Below are 16,044 nucleotides of genomic sequence, written 5' to 3'. Positions count from 1 at the left end.
CGAAAAATCAAAAACCGACAATGTGGGTGTACATCATTTCCAAGATTTATCCTCTGTTTCCTCTTTTTTCAATTCTTTGATAATTCAGTATGTCTCCAATTGATCTTTCCAAGCAATACTGTTCTTTCTTTTTTCCGTCTTTTATAATCGAATTATACCAGGAATCCTATAGCTAGTTTTTTTTGTTTTTTTTGTTCAATCAGGCCCAAACATGTGTATGATAAAATATCAATTTATTCATATAATATCTTATACCATAGATCGATTTCACTTTTTAATATTATTACAATGATAAGTTCACTGTTATGTTAATTATAAATGTCTAGTGCTTCAACTTAATTATTTTCTTACGACGATTATGTTGACCCTTATGATCTTTTTTCATTTTCTGTTCTAATTAGCAACAGCTGCACATGCAATATATGTCAGCTTTCCACCATTAAAGCATAGTTTGGTGGCCTTGCAACAACAGGAGATAGATTGTAGCTGTAAAAAGCAAAGAGAAAGAGAAGATGGAGTTTGTGGTGGGCGCTTCCGAGGCCACCATGAAATCTCTTCTGGGCAAGCTGGGCGGCCTCCTTGCCCAGGAGTACACTCTGATCCGTGGCGTCCGCAGCGATGTCCAGTATATCAATGATGAGCTCACGACGGTGCAGGCCTTCCTTGGTGACATCGGCTCAGCCCCAGAAGGCCACGACCGGCGGCTCAAGGACTGGATGAAGCAGATACGTGACATGGGATACGATATGGAAGACTGTATCGACAACTTTGCCCACCGCCTCCCAAGTGACTCACTCAGCGATGACACATGCTCGTTCGTAGTGATGAGGTTCTATGAGCTGCGGACGTTCTGGCCTCGACATCAGATTGCTTCCAAGATCTCCGACCTCAAGGTCCGGGCGCAACAGATTGCTGATAGACGCGTCAGATATGGACTGGACAACCCAGCCCCAACCAAAGGCAACAGCACCAGCTCTGGCACTGGCAACATTTGCGAGCACCTGATGGCTAGCCGCCAGCTCATCCACACAAAAGAGCCTGTGGGAGCAGTAGAGGACATGAAGAAGCTCAGGGAGTGGCTAACGAAACACAATGGCCCGGAAAGGCAACGATCTGTTCTGTCCTTAGTCGGATTTGGTGGTGTTGGAAAGACCACCATTGCCACATCATTGTACCGGGAATTCAGGAACGAATTCGACTGCTGGGCATCAGTCACTGTCTCTCAGAACTATGATGAAGATGATGTCCTCAGGAATATTCTGCATCAAATCAAGACACCAGATATTCTGGGCCAAAGCAAGCTGCGAGACATGGAACAGGAGCAGCAAGGCCGAAAAAGCTCATTGAAGCGATTTGTGACACTGATATGCTGCCACATGAGCAAGAAAGTTGCTGTTGACGAGCAGAAAAGACCCGTGGATGAAAAGAGGTACCTCAGGTCCATTTCGTTGCTTTTGTAAATTATTACTAGTAACTACTACTGAAGAGCTTCGCTAACTGCGAACGCTTTTTTCAACACTTAGATGAAGCTTTAACTAGTGTCATCACATCCCTAGGGATATTCATGGTGAAATCGAGCAACAGGACCGCACGAAGCAAGGCGGCAGCGGAGGAGGTTTGCCAGAAAGGAAGAAAAACATAGCGGCAGATATTGGAAGTGCAATAAGTCAATATGTGCCACTGATCTGCGGTCTCAGCAAGCAAGTCACTGACAACAGCTCTGATTTCACCAATAAGAAGATAGAAACACTGGACCACGACCAACTTATCAGAGTACTGCAAACACGCCTGACTGGAAAGAGGTACTGCATGCACGCTGATCCATGATTTGCTTTTTTTCATTGTGTCTTTTTCGAGAATACACCTTGGAAAGGTGTATCACTCACATAGAAGAGAGCCAAAGAAGGCTAAGTTTGTGCCGCCAACAAGTGGTCGGCTTTTTGTCATTGTGTCTAGCCTTGAACACTAAGTATCTCGCACTGGGATTTTTCTTACCTAAGGCAGTTTTACATAGATACCAGACCATAGCTTGCATCTTAAATTAAATATAGATTCCTAGAATAATTAAGAAAATTGGAGAAACCATAAATACGGAAACCACCACCACAAAAATGAGCTGATTTCATTAACATGGCATAGTGGGGCAACATATTAACATAAAAGTATTTATCATGGTAAGTTAATCTGACAATGATACTTGTAGATATAACAAGGCTTCCCCTTTTTCAGATAAAAAGAGACATAACAAATTGTCATGATACATACCTTTGTGTAATAGCATTAGTAGTCATAACATTATATATCGTGGTAGAATCAAATAATATCATAATATGAATGGAAAAGTCGATATCATACTATGTTGATCATCTTCAAAAATAACGTACAGCAGCAAGCTTATTCATCATAATTCTGTAGAGAGGCAGTAAGCATGGCTTTGTATCTTCGCGATATTAATATATACTCTTTATCGGAAAAAAAAGAATGGCTCTGTAAATTTTTTCTTAAGAAGCAAATGGCCACTAGTCGGTGCACATAGCCCTTTATCTATATGTTTTTTCATACAAATTAAGCAAGCAATAGACATCCTAATTGTAGGAATATTTCTTTTCTCATTTGTATTTTGTTACCTTTTTTGGCAGGTATCTCCTTCTCATTGATGACGTATGGTCCGCAGAAACATGGGACAAAATTAGAATTTGGTTGCCATATGACAATACAAAAGATAGCCGAGTAATAGTGACTACAAGATTTCAAGCTGTTGGTACAGCTTGCTCTGACAGAGAAGGAACTGATCTTTTGCATACAGTTAATGTTCTTAGTCCTGCCGACTCCAGAAGTCTATTTGATCAAAGTGTTTCTAAAGCACAAAGTAGTGATGCAAGGGACACAGTGGTTGGCTTGGCCTGCTCCAATGAAATGAGCACTGATACTCACAATACAGTTGATGAACATACCAATGACTCAATAAATCCACTTGATCATAGTGTTTTTGAATTCAAAAACAACAATGGCAGAGAGAACAAAGAGGTCGCGGGGAAGATTTGGGAATATTGTGGGGGTCTGCCTTTGGCCATAGTCACCATGGCTGGTCTTGTTTCTTGCAACCCAGAACAAACTGATGTGTATTGGAGTAAAATTTTCCAGGAATTTTTTCCAGAGAAGGTGGCTCCTCTTACTTTGGATGGAGTCACAAGGATACTGGATTATTGCTATAATAATCTGCCTCCAGAACTCAGGACCTGCTCGTTGTACTTGAGTATATTTCCAAAGGGTATGACAATTAGTAGGAAGCGCCTCACCCGGCGGTGGATATCCGAATGCTTTGTGACCGAGAAGCAAGGGCTAACTGCAGAGGAAGTGGCAGAAACATATTTTAATCAGCTAATTAGCAGGAAGATAATACGTCCTGTTGATCACAGCAGCAATGGAAAGGTCAAATCCTTCAAAGTTCATGACATGATTCTTGAATATATCGTGTCTAAGTCAAGTGAAGAGAACTTCATCACTGTTGTTGGTGGCCATTGGCTGCTGCCAGCTCCTAGTTACAAAGTCCGTCGACTCTCCATGCAAAGCAGTGTTTCCAAGCATGGGAGTTCAACAAAAGGTATGAATCTGTCTCAAGTGCGGTCACTGACTGCCTTTGGAAGCAAGAACCAACGATTGCCTTTCCATTCATTCAACAATGGAATAATACAAGTGCTGGATCTTGAGGGTTGGAAAGGTTTGGAACAGAAGCATCTGAGTGACATTTGCAGAATGGTTGTGCTCAAGTATTTGAGCCTCCGGCGAACAGAGGTGAGAGAGATTCCATCACAGATCGAAAAGCTAGAGTACCTTGAAACTCTTGACATAAGGGAGACCAATGTTGCAGCACTGCCTAAAAGCTTTGGGCGGCTCAAACTGCTCCGTAGCATGCTTGGGGGGAGTAAATATCCACGGAAGACACTCAAGTTGCCTCAAGGGATAAATAACGAGCCGATGAAAGGACTCCGTATACTGTCAGGGATTGAGATCACTGAGGAGTCAGTAGCAGCTGTAGCAAGCCTTCACCAGTTGACAGGGCTAAGAAAGCTTGGCATTTACAAGCTCAATATAGAGGAGGGTAGTAAGACCTTCAAGCAATTGGTCTCCTCCATTGAGTACCTCTGCAGTTGCGGTCTGCAGACTCTAGTAATAAATGATGAGCGCTCTGAGTTTATCAACTCATTAGACTCCATGTCCGCTCCTCCAAGGTACCTCATTGCCTTGGAGCTGTCTGGCAAAATGGAAAAGCCCCCAAAGTGGATCGAAAATCTCAGTAATCTATACAAGCTGACACTTTCTGTGACAGTTCTTAGGACTGATACTTTCCAGCTCATCCAGAAACTGCCCAAATTGTTTTGTCTCACCTTTACACTCAGTGCAGCCAGGGAAGATCAGGACATAGTGGACATCCTTGAGGAAAATAAACAGCTGACAGATAGGGAGATCATTGTTCCACCTGGTGGATTTGAGAATCTAAAGCTGCTCCGCTTCTTTGCAACACTGGTACCAAGGATAAGCTTTGCAGTTAAAAAAAATGAAAAGGTAATGCCAGCACTCGAGAGGATCGATATGCGGTTTCTAGCCTTTGAAGGGATTTACGGCATCGAGACTCTTGAAATGCTCCAAGAGGTTCATCTCAGCGTCGATAGTCAAGCAGATGATATAACCAAGTTGCTGGTAGATGATCTGAAGGATGCCCACAAGCACATTGACAAAGAGAGCACTTATAAGTGCCCAAAAATTATCACTGGTTGATGAGACTGGAAGCACCTACAGAACATCTGGTACTGTATTATTCAGTGGAGATTTTTTTTTTCTTTTACCGAAATTTGCATCGCCTTGTTTGTGGGCAAAATAAAACAGACTAATGCATCCTGTGGTTGTGTTCCATCCATTGCTGAATTCTTGTAATTTGTACTCCTGTGGTATTGCTACATCCATTATTCATTATTGCAGTTTGTACTTGTATGGTACTGACATTTCTACTATTGATCTTTGTATACAAATGCCATGTTTGGGTGTGATTTCTATATCCCACAGTATGCTTGCATTTGTACTTGTATGGAACTGGAAGATTCCATCTATCTCTGGGAGCACCTACAGAACATCTGGTATTCTATTATTCAGTTGAGATTTTTTTTCTTACTATACAAATTCACATTGCCTTGTTTGGCGGACTAAATAAGCAGACTGCATCCGTTGTACTGTTACTTCGTTGCTGATTTCTTCTAATTTCTACTCCTATGGGATTGTTACATCCATTATTCATTCTTGTAATCTGCGCTTGTATGGTACTGACATTTCCCCTATTGATATTTCAATACAAATGCCGTGTTTTGCTGTAATTTCTATATCCTACAGTAGGTGTTCGTCTGTAATGTGTGTACCCCATATTAACTGAACTGAAACAGTAAAATGTACTACCAGAGTTCATGCATCTTACACGAGCAAAACAAAAATCCTAAAAATCCGCTGGCAGTAGCAAACCCAAGTATAACATCCACGAATTACTACTTGAGAAAACGGGTATCAGAACTGACAGATAGAATACCAGAACGAGCCGCTGCATCCTGTCGGTGCCGTTCGGCCTTGCGAAGTCCTTTCATCAGCCGCGCAATATCTAGGACAGCCGCCGCGGCGCCGGCAAGTTGACGTGGTGGTGGCCATCGGCCGTTGGATGTAGACAGAACAACGGATCCATGGTCGCCGGCGTCGACCACGGGTTGCGGTGGCCGGATTTAGAGGTGGAGCCGTGGCCCGTGGAGGTGCGGCTGCAGAGAAAAAGGGCATCAGAAGTTCAGAACAGGCAGCGGCGTTGGAAAGCTGAATGCGAGAGGAGAGAGAATTAGCTTTAATATTCTACTTTTATTTTAGTTATAAAATTCATAGTAATTGAAAGGAGGAGCAAAAAAAATTAATCGTAAATGTTATGGCCAATTTTGCATAGAATTCAACTTTTTTACGTGGTCCTTTTTATGTGAAGTTTGACCATAATGATACTAGAACCACCTTTTCTTTTTCTTATGCCTAGATTTCAAATACTTCATCTAATCCATAATAACTATCGCAATTTTGGTTGAGTAAAAAATAAGTATGTTGGGGCTCCATGTGATTTACTCCAGAATGCCACTATGGGAGGAAAATGTACCTTTTTTAGAGCAAAGGGACTCTGCCCCGATTTCATTAACGAAACCAAATTTCTACAATATTCTCTTGCTTGACCTTCCACACACCCACCACTCACATCCATCGTTCTGAGACTTATATTACAATTTCTGAAGAAACGAGGATGGTATACAAAACGCCATAACAGAAGAGAGAGAGAGATTGAGAGAATGTGTGTGTGTGAGACAAGCAGCCACCAGTTCCTCCTTCTTTTCCTTGGTGCGCCAAGAACCCTTGTTTTCCGCACACTTGTTCTTTTTTTTTTTGAACAAGGGGAAGGGACCCGAAGGTCCTAGAGCTGACATTAATATAACAAAAATGATACAATACTGCAGGAAGGACTAAAAAGAAACATAAAATTACAACTGTGCCCTTCCAGATTGCAAAAGAGGCCCCAGAAGAAAGAGTAGAAAAGCAATCGGGTCCTTGAGCAATCTTCGACCTCGCCGGCGATGCAATTGCCACCATCACCAGCTGCGTCCTTGCCATCGGGCAAGGTAGAAAGGGCCTCCCGCCGGAGGTTGAAAGAGGGGGCGTCGGAAATTCCCGGCGAAGCCAACTGAGGCCGGAGTACCACCCTAGCCACCCAAGAGCATGCTGGAGAAAATTGATTGAATGTACCGAAGCTCCAGCAGCAGATTGAGGTCGACGCAGCAGAAATACAAACGCAGTTGCCGATGCCAGTTCTCCATCTTCCCTTCGACCTCCCAGATCCGCCTTCTACAGCAGCAGCTCGATCTCCTCTCTCGGCACCTCGTCGACAGAGAAAACAAGGTAGCCAGTTGCAGAACCGGCATCCGAAGACATCGCCATAAGCTTGAGCTTTATTGACAGAGGTCCCAGCAGTGGTCCTCCCCGTCGCCTCCGGCTCCGACCACCGGAGCGCCGCGGCGTGAAGAGCCACCACTAGCAAGGCCCGAATCTAGCTCAAAGGATTCAGTCCCCACCTCCCGACAAGAAGCCGACGAGCAGCAAATCGCTGAAGACCGGCAGGCCGCCGAGACACACAAATCCTACAACTACTGAGACTACTATTTACATCCCTAGATCCGACGCCTCTCCTATTCCATCTCCAGCCAGCAACTCCGGCAGGAGGGACATCGGATCGGCCCGGCCGGCAGCGGCTGACTCTCAACTGTGGCGAAACTGGGGGACGCTTCGAGAGAGACGGGGTGAGAGCCCGTCAGTTTGCGAAAGTGAATTACACTTGTTCTTCCAAAAGGCCGTCCAGGACTTCGTCTTCATCATTGCTCCAGTCTTGGGATCCAGGGTGTCTAGCTCCTACTTGCTCCAAAAACTTCCTTCGCTACTCTCTCTGGTAGCCTAGCGCAAACCAGCCGATCCCTTACGTCCTCTCCTTCACCTGCAAGGAACTTCAATAGTGAACATAATATCAAAATTTAAAAACAACAGAACATGGTTCATTAGGCCGTTTTTATCGAAACATTCCTAGTTTCTAGTTTTCCAAACCCCCCAGAGCACAGCTAATATCCCTACAGTGAACATCTCTCTTTTTTCCTGTAAACCCCTCCAGGCACATTCCAAATGTATCTGGCTAAAAGACACTGGAAGAAAATGTGTGAGATGGTTTCATTGCATCCACAAAAAGGCCAGTCTTCTCACATCCCCCCCCCCCAAACTCGTCAGGATACTCCCTTGGAGTACCAAGCAAAGGAAAGTTTTTATCCTTAATGAGATTTTGCTTTTCCACATAAATTTGTATGGTGAATTTCATTGCCATGTAAAAGGATTTAATAGAGAAAGAGCCAGAGGAGGTCAATTTCCATATTAACATGTTTGGATCATTCTTTAAAGTCACTCCATCCAGCATTTCTTTCAAGATGGTCCATTGTTCTCTTAGTTATCCTACCATGGCTCTTCGAAATCTAAACCCATCAACCCCATTGCCAAAAACATTTTAACAGTGACATTCCCGTTCACTGAGATAGAAAAAACCTAGGGAATTTACTAGCTAGACTGGATGAGCCTATCCAGTAGTATTCCCAAGAACTGGTTTTCTCCCCATCTCCAATTTGAATTCTGCAATTTCTCCAAAAGAGATGCTTAATGTCCATCAAGCCCTGCCAGAAATGTGAATCGCTTTTTTTACACAACCTGACAAAGGGTTCGTTTCCAAAGATATTTACCTCTAAGGATTTGTTGCCATAAACCATTTTAATTAAAAACTTTCCACAACCATTTTGAGAGTAAAGCAATATTCATCACTTCAAGGTCTAGAACCCCCAAACCCCCTTGATCCTTTGGCAAACAAACTGTCCACCACTTCACCGGGTGGTATTTCCTCTTATCAACTCCTTCATCCCATAAGAAATTGTTCCTTATTCTATCTACTTTTTCTTTTACCACTTTTGGTATCCTATAGAAGGAAAGCATGTACAAAGGCATAGTGGATAGGGAAAAGTTAATTATAGTGAATCTCTGTCCCATAACCAGCATTTCCCCCTGCCAAGGTCATAGTTTGTTCCTCATCTTTCCCTACATAGGGTTCCAGTCTGAGTTGTTTAGTCTTTTCTTGTTAATAGGCACACCAAGATATTTCATTGGCAGTGAGCTAGATTTACATGTGAGAATCTCTTCAAAGCTACCTTTCCTCTCAATTGCATCCCCTATGCATTACTCCCTCCGTCTCAGACGTGCACGTAGTTTAAGAAATTGTTTTAACCATTATTTTGGTCAATAAAATATGAAATATATGTCACAAAAAATATATCAATAGAAAGCTTTTTGCATACGAATCTAATGATATAGATTTTTTTAGTCATAAAATTTATATTTTGTTGACCAAATTAATGGTCAAAGTTTGTCTTGAACTACGTGTGTGCCTGTTAAACCAGAAATGGAGGTAGTATGCAATATATATCTTATATATCTCTTTTATGGAAGTTTATTTTTAATCCTGACATTTGTTCAAATAGACACAAAATGACCTTCAGATTTCTGGCCTGTTCCAGATCATTTTCAACCAGAGTATGGTGTCATCTGCATATTAAAGAATCGACACCCACCCTCCACCAGATTTGTGACCGGGCTAGATAGCAAACAAGCTTTTTGCGCCTTTTTGATTAAAATTGCCAGAATATCTACTGCAGTGTCAAAAAGCAATGGGGAAAGAGGGTATCCCTTTCTCGACCCTTGATAAGTTGAGAAATAGGGACCAATTTCCCCATTTATATTTATTCCCACCTTGCCACTAGTCACAATTTTCATAACCAGGTCCATCCAATGGTTTGAGAAACCCTTCACTTCCATGGATTGGTATAAGAAAGGCCATTTGATTTTATCAAAGCCAAACTCAAAATCAATATTAAAAAGCACTCCAGGGTTTTTCTGGTGCGTTTCATTTAAAACTTCATGCAACACATTCAAACCATCCAATATATATCTTTGATAACCCCCATGTGCAGGGGATCACCATAGTACAATTTGATAAATATTTTGAGTGTCAAACCTACGAGGAGCTGAAGGTAAACTATCTATTCTCTAAAGCCCTATAAACCAGTTATATGGTCTTCTATGCAAATCTAGAAACTATAATCTGTGTGAAGTGATTTTTGCTATAAAACTATGAGTGCTGAAAATAAAATGCAAGGAGTAAAACTAATGCAAGATAAGTAAAGTGTAGTAAAGTAAAGTGAGAAGTGGAGTAAAGTGGAGTAACTCAAGGGAGTAAGTGCTTAGGCACATTTGCTATTTCAGTTGGTTGGCCGGTGTTGTCATAATTAGTGAAGCAGAAAGATAGTCTTTCTATTGTTTCTTCAAAGGAGGAGCCAGGAATAGGTGCATCCATATACATAAGCAAATACACCCATAGTGATTGATCCCAAGGCTAATTAAGAGAAAACAAGGGAATTATTAAGTCATAAAGTCCAACCATCGCATTTAGATCTAAGGTCCCGATGATAATACCCTGTTGATTAACCATGAATTAATATAACATATATCTCTAAGACATGGGTTTCAATTTCTGTCAAACTCCGGCTATCCCTCATCCTATCAACATGCAACGGTGACCACCTTGTGCATCCCCCAACATATGTGTGCACTCATATGTTAGTACAACAAGATCATCATAGAAGATAACATATACTTGTATGCAATCAACAACAAACTGTATCACAATTTCTATAAACAAGTCACTACTCAAACAAATACATAGAGACACAATAGATCATGTGACAATAATAGATTGCATCACACATCATATTTGCCAAGAGACTATAGTAGGGAGATGATGAAGAGGTTCTATAGATGTTGATGAAGAGTTGCAGCCCCAAGGTGAAGATGGCAATGAACATCCCCGTGGCGGCGGCCCCACGCGCGACAGCCGGCGGCAACGGCTCCTGGAGGGGCGGCGGCCTTAGGGAGCAGTGGTGTCTTTCCCCTTCTTCTTCCCTGGACATGGATCTGGTGTGGAGGAGGTTCTCCACCCTCCTTGGCGGCTGCCAAGGGGAGGGATTTTCGTCACAATGGATGCATGGCTCCAAAAGTAGGGTTTCCCCTCAATATATAGAGGTGGAGATGCAACCTTGGCCATAGGATGGATGTCCCTTCGCTGAATCCATCAAATATGGCAAGAGTTTGTGTCAATCATGTCACCAATTTTCTGAATCCTGAAACTGCTTATGGACCCTTCAGTAATATGGCCGTACAGGCATCTGGAGTCCGATTGGGTCGAATTTATGTCTAAAACAAAGCGCATAAAATTCCCCAAAACTTTGTATATTGACACATTTTGATTTGACGCTTGTTTCGGGGTCTACCATGTAAATCTTTGAAAGAAGTACTGCAGGGATATATTTCGGGAAACTCCAGATTTCATCATACTGACCGGTTTCCTTCTATGTTTGCTTATTTCCTACACACCAAAGTATAAAACAAGAACTTGTGCACTTTACAACTATTAATAGGTTAGTACCAATAAATATAATAAAATTGCATAATAATAATGATTTTGAAACAATAAACTACAAAGTTCATGTATGCATTTTACATGCATATGTTTTCTATGAAGATGTGATCGTCATTTGAACCATTACGTTGAATAACAATACCTTTGTTACTTCTATACCGGCACTCTTCCGAGACTTGATAATCAATATCATGATACCTAGTCCCATTTTGTTACCGATAACATAATTCAACTCGTTCCTGTGTGATTCCATTTTCACGACATAGTCAAGTGTTGCAACTTGGATGTAATCTCACCGAGTAGGCTCATTGTATCTTCCGTCATGTGGATGAGAAAATCCCGCTCTTGACACATATGCCTCAACACGTCCCATTGGAATATATGACCAACACCTTTATGACCACACTGTTATGGAGTAGCGATTGATGATGTGTAAGCAGCTGATCACCCACAAGTATAGGGGATAGCAACAGTCTTCGAGAAAAGTAAAACCCAAATTTATTGATTCGACACAAATAGAGCCAAAAAAAATTATAAGCTAAACGTGAGTTGTCAATTCACTTGCACCTGAAAATAGACTTGCTCGCAACAGTTTATCTGTAGTAACAGTTTTATGGGAGTGGTAATAGTGAAGTAACAACAGTAGCGAAATAAAAACAGCAGTAGTGATGATTACAGTAGACATCATGATTAAAATACTGTAGGCACAAAGATGGATGAACGAGCGTTGCATGAATGAGAGATTCCATGTAATAGCAAGACATAGGCATTGTAAGTAATAATGATATAAGCATCCTAACATAATATATTCATAGGCGTGTGTTCCTATTTAGTCGTGTGTTCTCGGAATGAGAAACTTGCACGACATCTTTTGTTCTACCAGCCCGTTGCAGTGTGGCCTCTAGGGAAACTACTGGTAATTAAGGTACTCCTTTTAATAGAGTACCGGAGCAAAGTATTAACATGCCATGAATGTAGGATAACGTTGCATAGAAAACAAAATTTTTCCTACGGCGAACACGCAATCCAAGCCAAGATGCAAACTAGAAGACGGTAGCAACGAGGGGGTATCGAGTCTCACCCTTGAAGAGATTCCAAAGCCTACAAGATGAGGATCTTGTTGCTGCGGTAGACGATCACTTGCCGCTTGCAAAAGCGCGTAGAAGATCTTGATCACGATCGGTTCCGGCGCCACGAACGGGCAGCACCTCCGTACTCGGTCACACGTTCGGTTGTTGATGAAGACGACGTCCACCTCCCCGTTCCAGCGGGCAGCGGAAGTAGTAGCTCCTCTTGAATCCGACAGCACGACGGCGTGGTGTTGGTGGCGGTGTAGAAGTCCGGCGGAGCTTCGCTAAGCTACGCGGGCAATATGGAGTGGAGGAGCTTGGCTAGGGTTTGGGAGGGGTGGCCGGCCACTCTATGGGGGGCGGCCAGCTTGTGGTCTTGGGGTGGCCGGCCCCCTCCCTTGGCCCCTCATTATATAGGTGGATCCCAAGTGTTGGTGTCCAAGTCTTCGAATAAGACCCGAAACCAAAACCTTCCATAGGAGGGGGCAAACCTAGCCCAACTAGGACTCCCACCCAAAGGTGGGATTCCCACCTCCCATGTGGGGGGTGGCCGGCCCCCTATGGTGGAGTCCACTTGGGACTCCACCCCATCTAGGGCTGGCCGGCCATGGAGGTGGAGTCCCTTGTGGACTCCACCTTCCTTGGTGGTTTCTTCCGGACTTTTCTAGAACCTTCTAGAACCTTCCATAGAACCTTCCGCGACATTTTATTTCACATAAAATGACATCCTATATATGAATCTTATTCTCCGGACCATTCCTAACTCCTCGTGATGTCCGGGATCTCATCCGGGACTCCGAACAAATATTCGAACTCCATTCCATAATTCAAGTGCTACCATTTCAACATCCAACTTTAAGTGTGTCACCCTACGGTTCGAGAACTATGCGGACATGGTTGAGTACTCACTCCGACCAATAACCAATAGCGGGATACGGAGATCCATAATGGCTCCCACATATTCAATGATGACTTTAGTGATCGAATGAACCATTCACATATATTACCAATTCCCTTTGTCTCGCGATATTTTACTTGTCCGAGGTTTGATCTTCGGTATCACTCTATACCTTGTTCAACCTCGTCTCCCCGACAAGTACTCTTTACTCGTACCGTGGTATGTGGTCTCTTATGAACTCATTCATATGCTTGCAAGACATTAGACGACATTCCACCGAGAGGGCCCAGAGTATATCTATCCGTCATCGGGATGGACAAATCCCACTGTTGATCCATATGCCTCAACTCATACTTTCCGGATACTTAATCCCACCTTTATAGCCACCCATTTACGCAGTGGTGTTTGGTGTAATCAAAGTACCTTTCCGGTATAAGTGATTTACATGATCTCATGGTCATAAGGACTAGGTAACTATGTATCGAAAGCTTATAGCAAATAACTTAATGACGAGATCTTATGCTACGCTTAATTGGGTGTGTCCATTATATCATTCACACAATGACATAACCTTGTTATTAATAACATCCAATGTTCATGATTATGAAACTAATCATCCATTAATCAACAAGCTAGTTTAAGAGGCATACTAGGGACTTCTTGTTTGTCTACATATCACACATGTACTAATGTTTCGATTAATACAATTCTAGCATGATATATAAACATTTATCATAAACATAAAGATATAAATAATAACCACTTTATTATTGCCTCTAGGGCATATCTCCTTGAGTCTCCCACTTGCACTAGAGTCAATAATCTAGATTACATTGTAATATACCTAACACCCATGGCATTACGGTGTTGGTCATGCTTTGCCCTAGGGAGAGCTTTAGTCAACGGATCTGCTACATTCAGATCAGTGTGTACTTTGCAAATCTTTACTTCTCCATCTTCGATGTACTCGCGAATCGAGTGGTAACGCAGCTTGATATGCTTCAGCCTCTTGTGTGACCTTGGCTCTTGTGCATTGGCGATGGCACCCATGTTATCACAGTAAATGATTAATGGGTCCAATGCACTAGGAACCACACCGAGCTCTACAATGAACCTCTTCATCCATACGCTTCGATGAAGCCTCCGGAAAGCCGCTATGTACTCCGATTCTGTTGAAGACTTCGCCACCGTGCCTTTGCTTCGAGCTTGCCCAGCTTACTGCAGCACCATTCAATATAAACACGTACCCAGACTGTGACTTAGAGTCATCAGGATCAGTGTTCCAACTTGCATCGGTGTAACCGTTTACAACGAGCTCTTGGTCACCTCCATAACAAAGAAACATATCCTTAGTTCTTTTCAAGTACTTCAGGATATTCTTGACCACTGTCCGATGTTCCATTCCTGGATCACTTTGATATTTGCTAGTCAAACTAACGGCATGTGCTATATCTGGTCTAGTACATAGCATGGCATACATGATAGATCCCATCGCCGAGGCATAGGGGATGTTACTCATCCTTTCTCTTTCTTCTGCCGTAGCCGGTCCTTGAGTTTTACTCAATACCTTGCACAGTAACATAGGTAAGAACCCTTTCTTACTTTCGTCCATTCTAAACTTCTTTAGAATCTTGTCCAGATATGTACTCTGTGATAGCCCTATTAGGCGTCTTGATCTATCTCTATAAATCTTGATGCCTAATATATATGATGCTTCACCAAGGTCTTTCATTGAAAAACTATTATTCAAATAACCTTTAACAGCTTAATAGTTCTATATCATTCCCAATCAATAATATGTCATCTACATATAATATCGGGAATGCTACAGAGCTCCCACTCACTTTCTTGTAAATACAGGCCTCTCCATGACACCGTATAAACCCGAAGTCTTTGATCACCTTATCAAAGCGTCGGTTCCAACTTCTTGATGCTTGCTTCGAGTCCATAGATTGAACGCTGAAGTTTGCATACTTTGTCGACATTTTTAGGATCGACAAAACCTTTGGGTTGTACCATATACAACTCTTCCTCAATGTCTCCATTAAGGAACGCCGTTTTGACATCCATACGCCAAATCTCATAATCGAAAAATGCAGCTATTGCTAACAAAATCCTCACAGATTTTAGCTTCGCTACAGGTGAGAAAGTCTCATCGTAGTCAACTCCTTGAATTTGTCGGAAACCCTTTGCGACAAGTCGAGCTTTATAGACGATAATATTACCATCAGCATCTGTTTTTCTCTTGAAGATCCATTTATTCTCGACAGCCTTTCGGCTATCGGGTAAATCTACTAAAGTCCATACTTTGTTATCATACATGGATCCCATTTCGGATTTCATGGCTTCTTGCCATTTGTTGGAATACGGGCTCATCATCGCTTCTTCATACGTCGCAGGGTCCTCATCATTGTTATCTACAATCATGACATTTAGACAAGGATCATACCAATCGGGAGTGGCACGTTCCCTTGTCGATCTGCGAGGTTCGAGTTTCCTCGTTCGAAGTTTCATGATCATTATCATTAGCTTCCTCTGTTGTCGGTGTAGGCGGTACATGTACAACTTCCAGATCGCGCTACTCGATCAACGAGTATAGATTCATCAATCTCATCGAGTTCTACTTTTCTTCCAGTCACTTCTTTAGTGAGAAATTCTTTCTCAAGAAAGGTTCCGTTCTTAGCAACAAAGATTTTGCCTTCGGATCTGTGATAGAAAGTGTACCCTATAGTTTCCTTAGGGTATCCTATGAAGACGTATTTCTCCGCTTTGGGTTCTAGCTTGTCCGGTTGTAACTTCTTTACATAGGCTTCGCAACCCCAAACTTTCAGAACGATGACTTAGGTTTCTTATTAAACCATAATTCATACGGTGTCGTTTCTACGGATTTTGATGGTGCTCTATTTAAAGTGAATGCGGCTGTCTCTAATGCATAACTCCAAAAAGATAACGGCAAA

General features: G+C 42.4%; 1 protein-coding gene across 1 annotated transcript; it reads left to right on the top strand.

Annotated features, from left to right (window-relative positions):
* Window positions 1–420: 420 nt before the first annotated feature.
* On the top strand, window positions 421–5,045 carry LOC127298995 (disease resistance protein Pik-2-like). The gene is made up of 3 exons (XM_071819734.1): window positions 421–1,338; window positions 1,613–1,802; window positions 2,640–5,045. The coding sequence occupies exons 1-3, from the start codon at window positions 513–515 to the stop codon at window positions 4,777–4,779; spliced, it is 3,156 nt and encodes a 1,051-aa protein (XP_071675835.1). The 5' UTR covers window positions 421–512; the 3' UTR covers window positions 4,780–5,045.
* The last annotated feature ends 10,999 nt before the right edge of the window (window positions 5,046–16,044 follow it).

The sequence above is a fragment of the Lolium perenne genome, chromosome 5 (assembly GCF_019359855.2).
Source record: "Lolium perenne isolate Kyuss_39 chromosome 5, Kyuss_2.0, whole genome shotgun sequence".
Taxonomy (NCBI): Eukaryota; Viridiplantae; Streptophyta; class Magnoliopsida; order Poales; family Poaceae; genus Lolium; species Lolium perenne.
The sequence above is the reverse complement of the archived record's forward strand: the minus strand, read 5'-3'. Positions and strand labels throughout refer to the sequence as shown.

What these genes read in the sequence shown, in the direction of transcription:
- LOC127298995 (XM_071819734.1), top strand. Translation starts at nt 513, where the DNA reads ATGGAGTTTGTGGTGGGCGCTTCCGAGGCCACCATGAAATCTCTTCTG. An exon ending in GGAGCAGCAAGGCCGAAAAA is followed by an intron (nt 1,339 to 1,612) that starts GCTCATTGAAGC and finishes GCGGCAGCGGAG; the next exon opens with GAGGTTTGCCAGAAAGGAAG. An exon ending in ACACGCCTGACTGGAAAGAG is followed by an intron (nt 1,803 to 2,639) that starts GTACTGCATGCA and finishes CTTTTTTGGCAG; the next exon opens with GTATCTCCTTCTCATTGATG.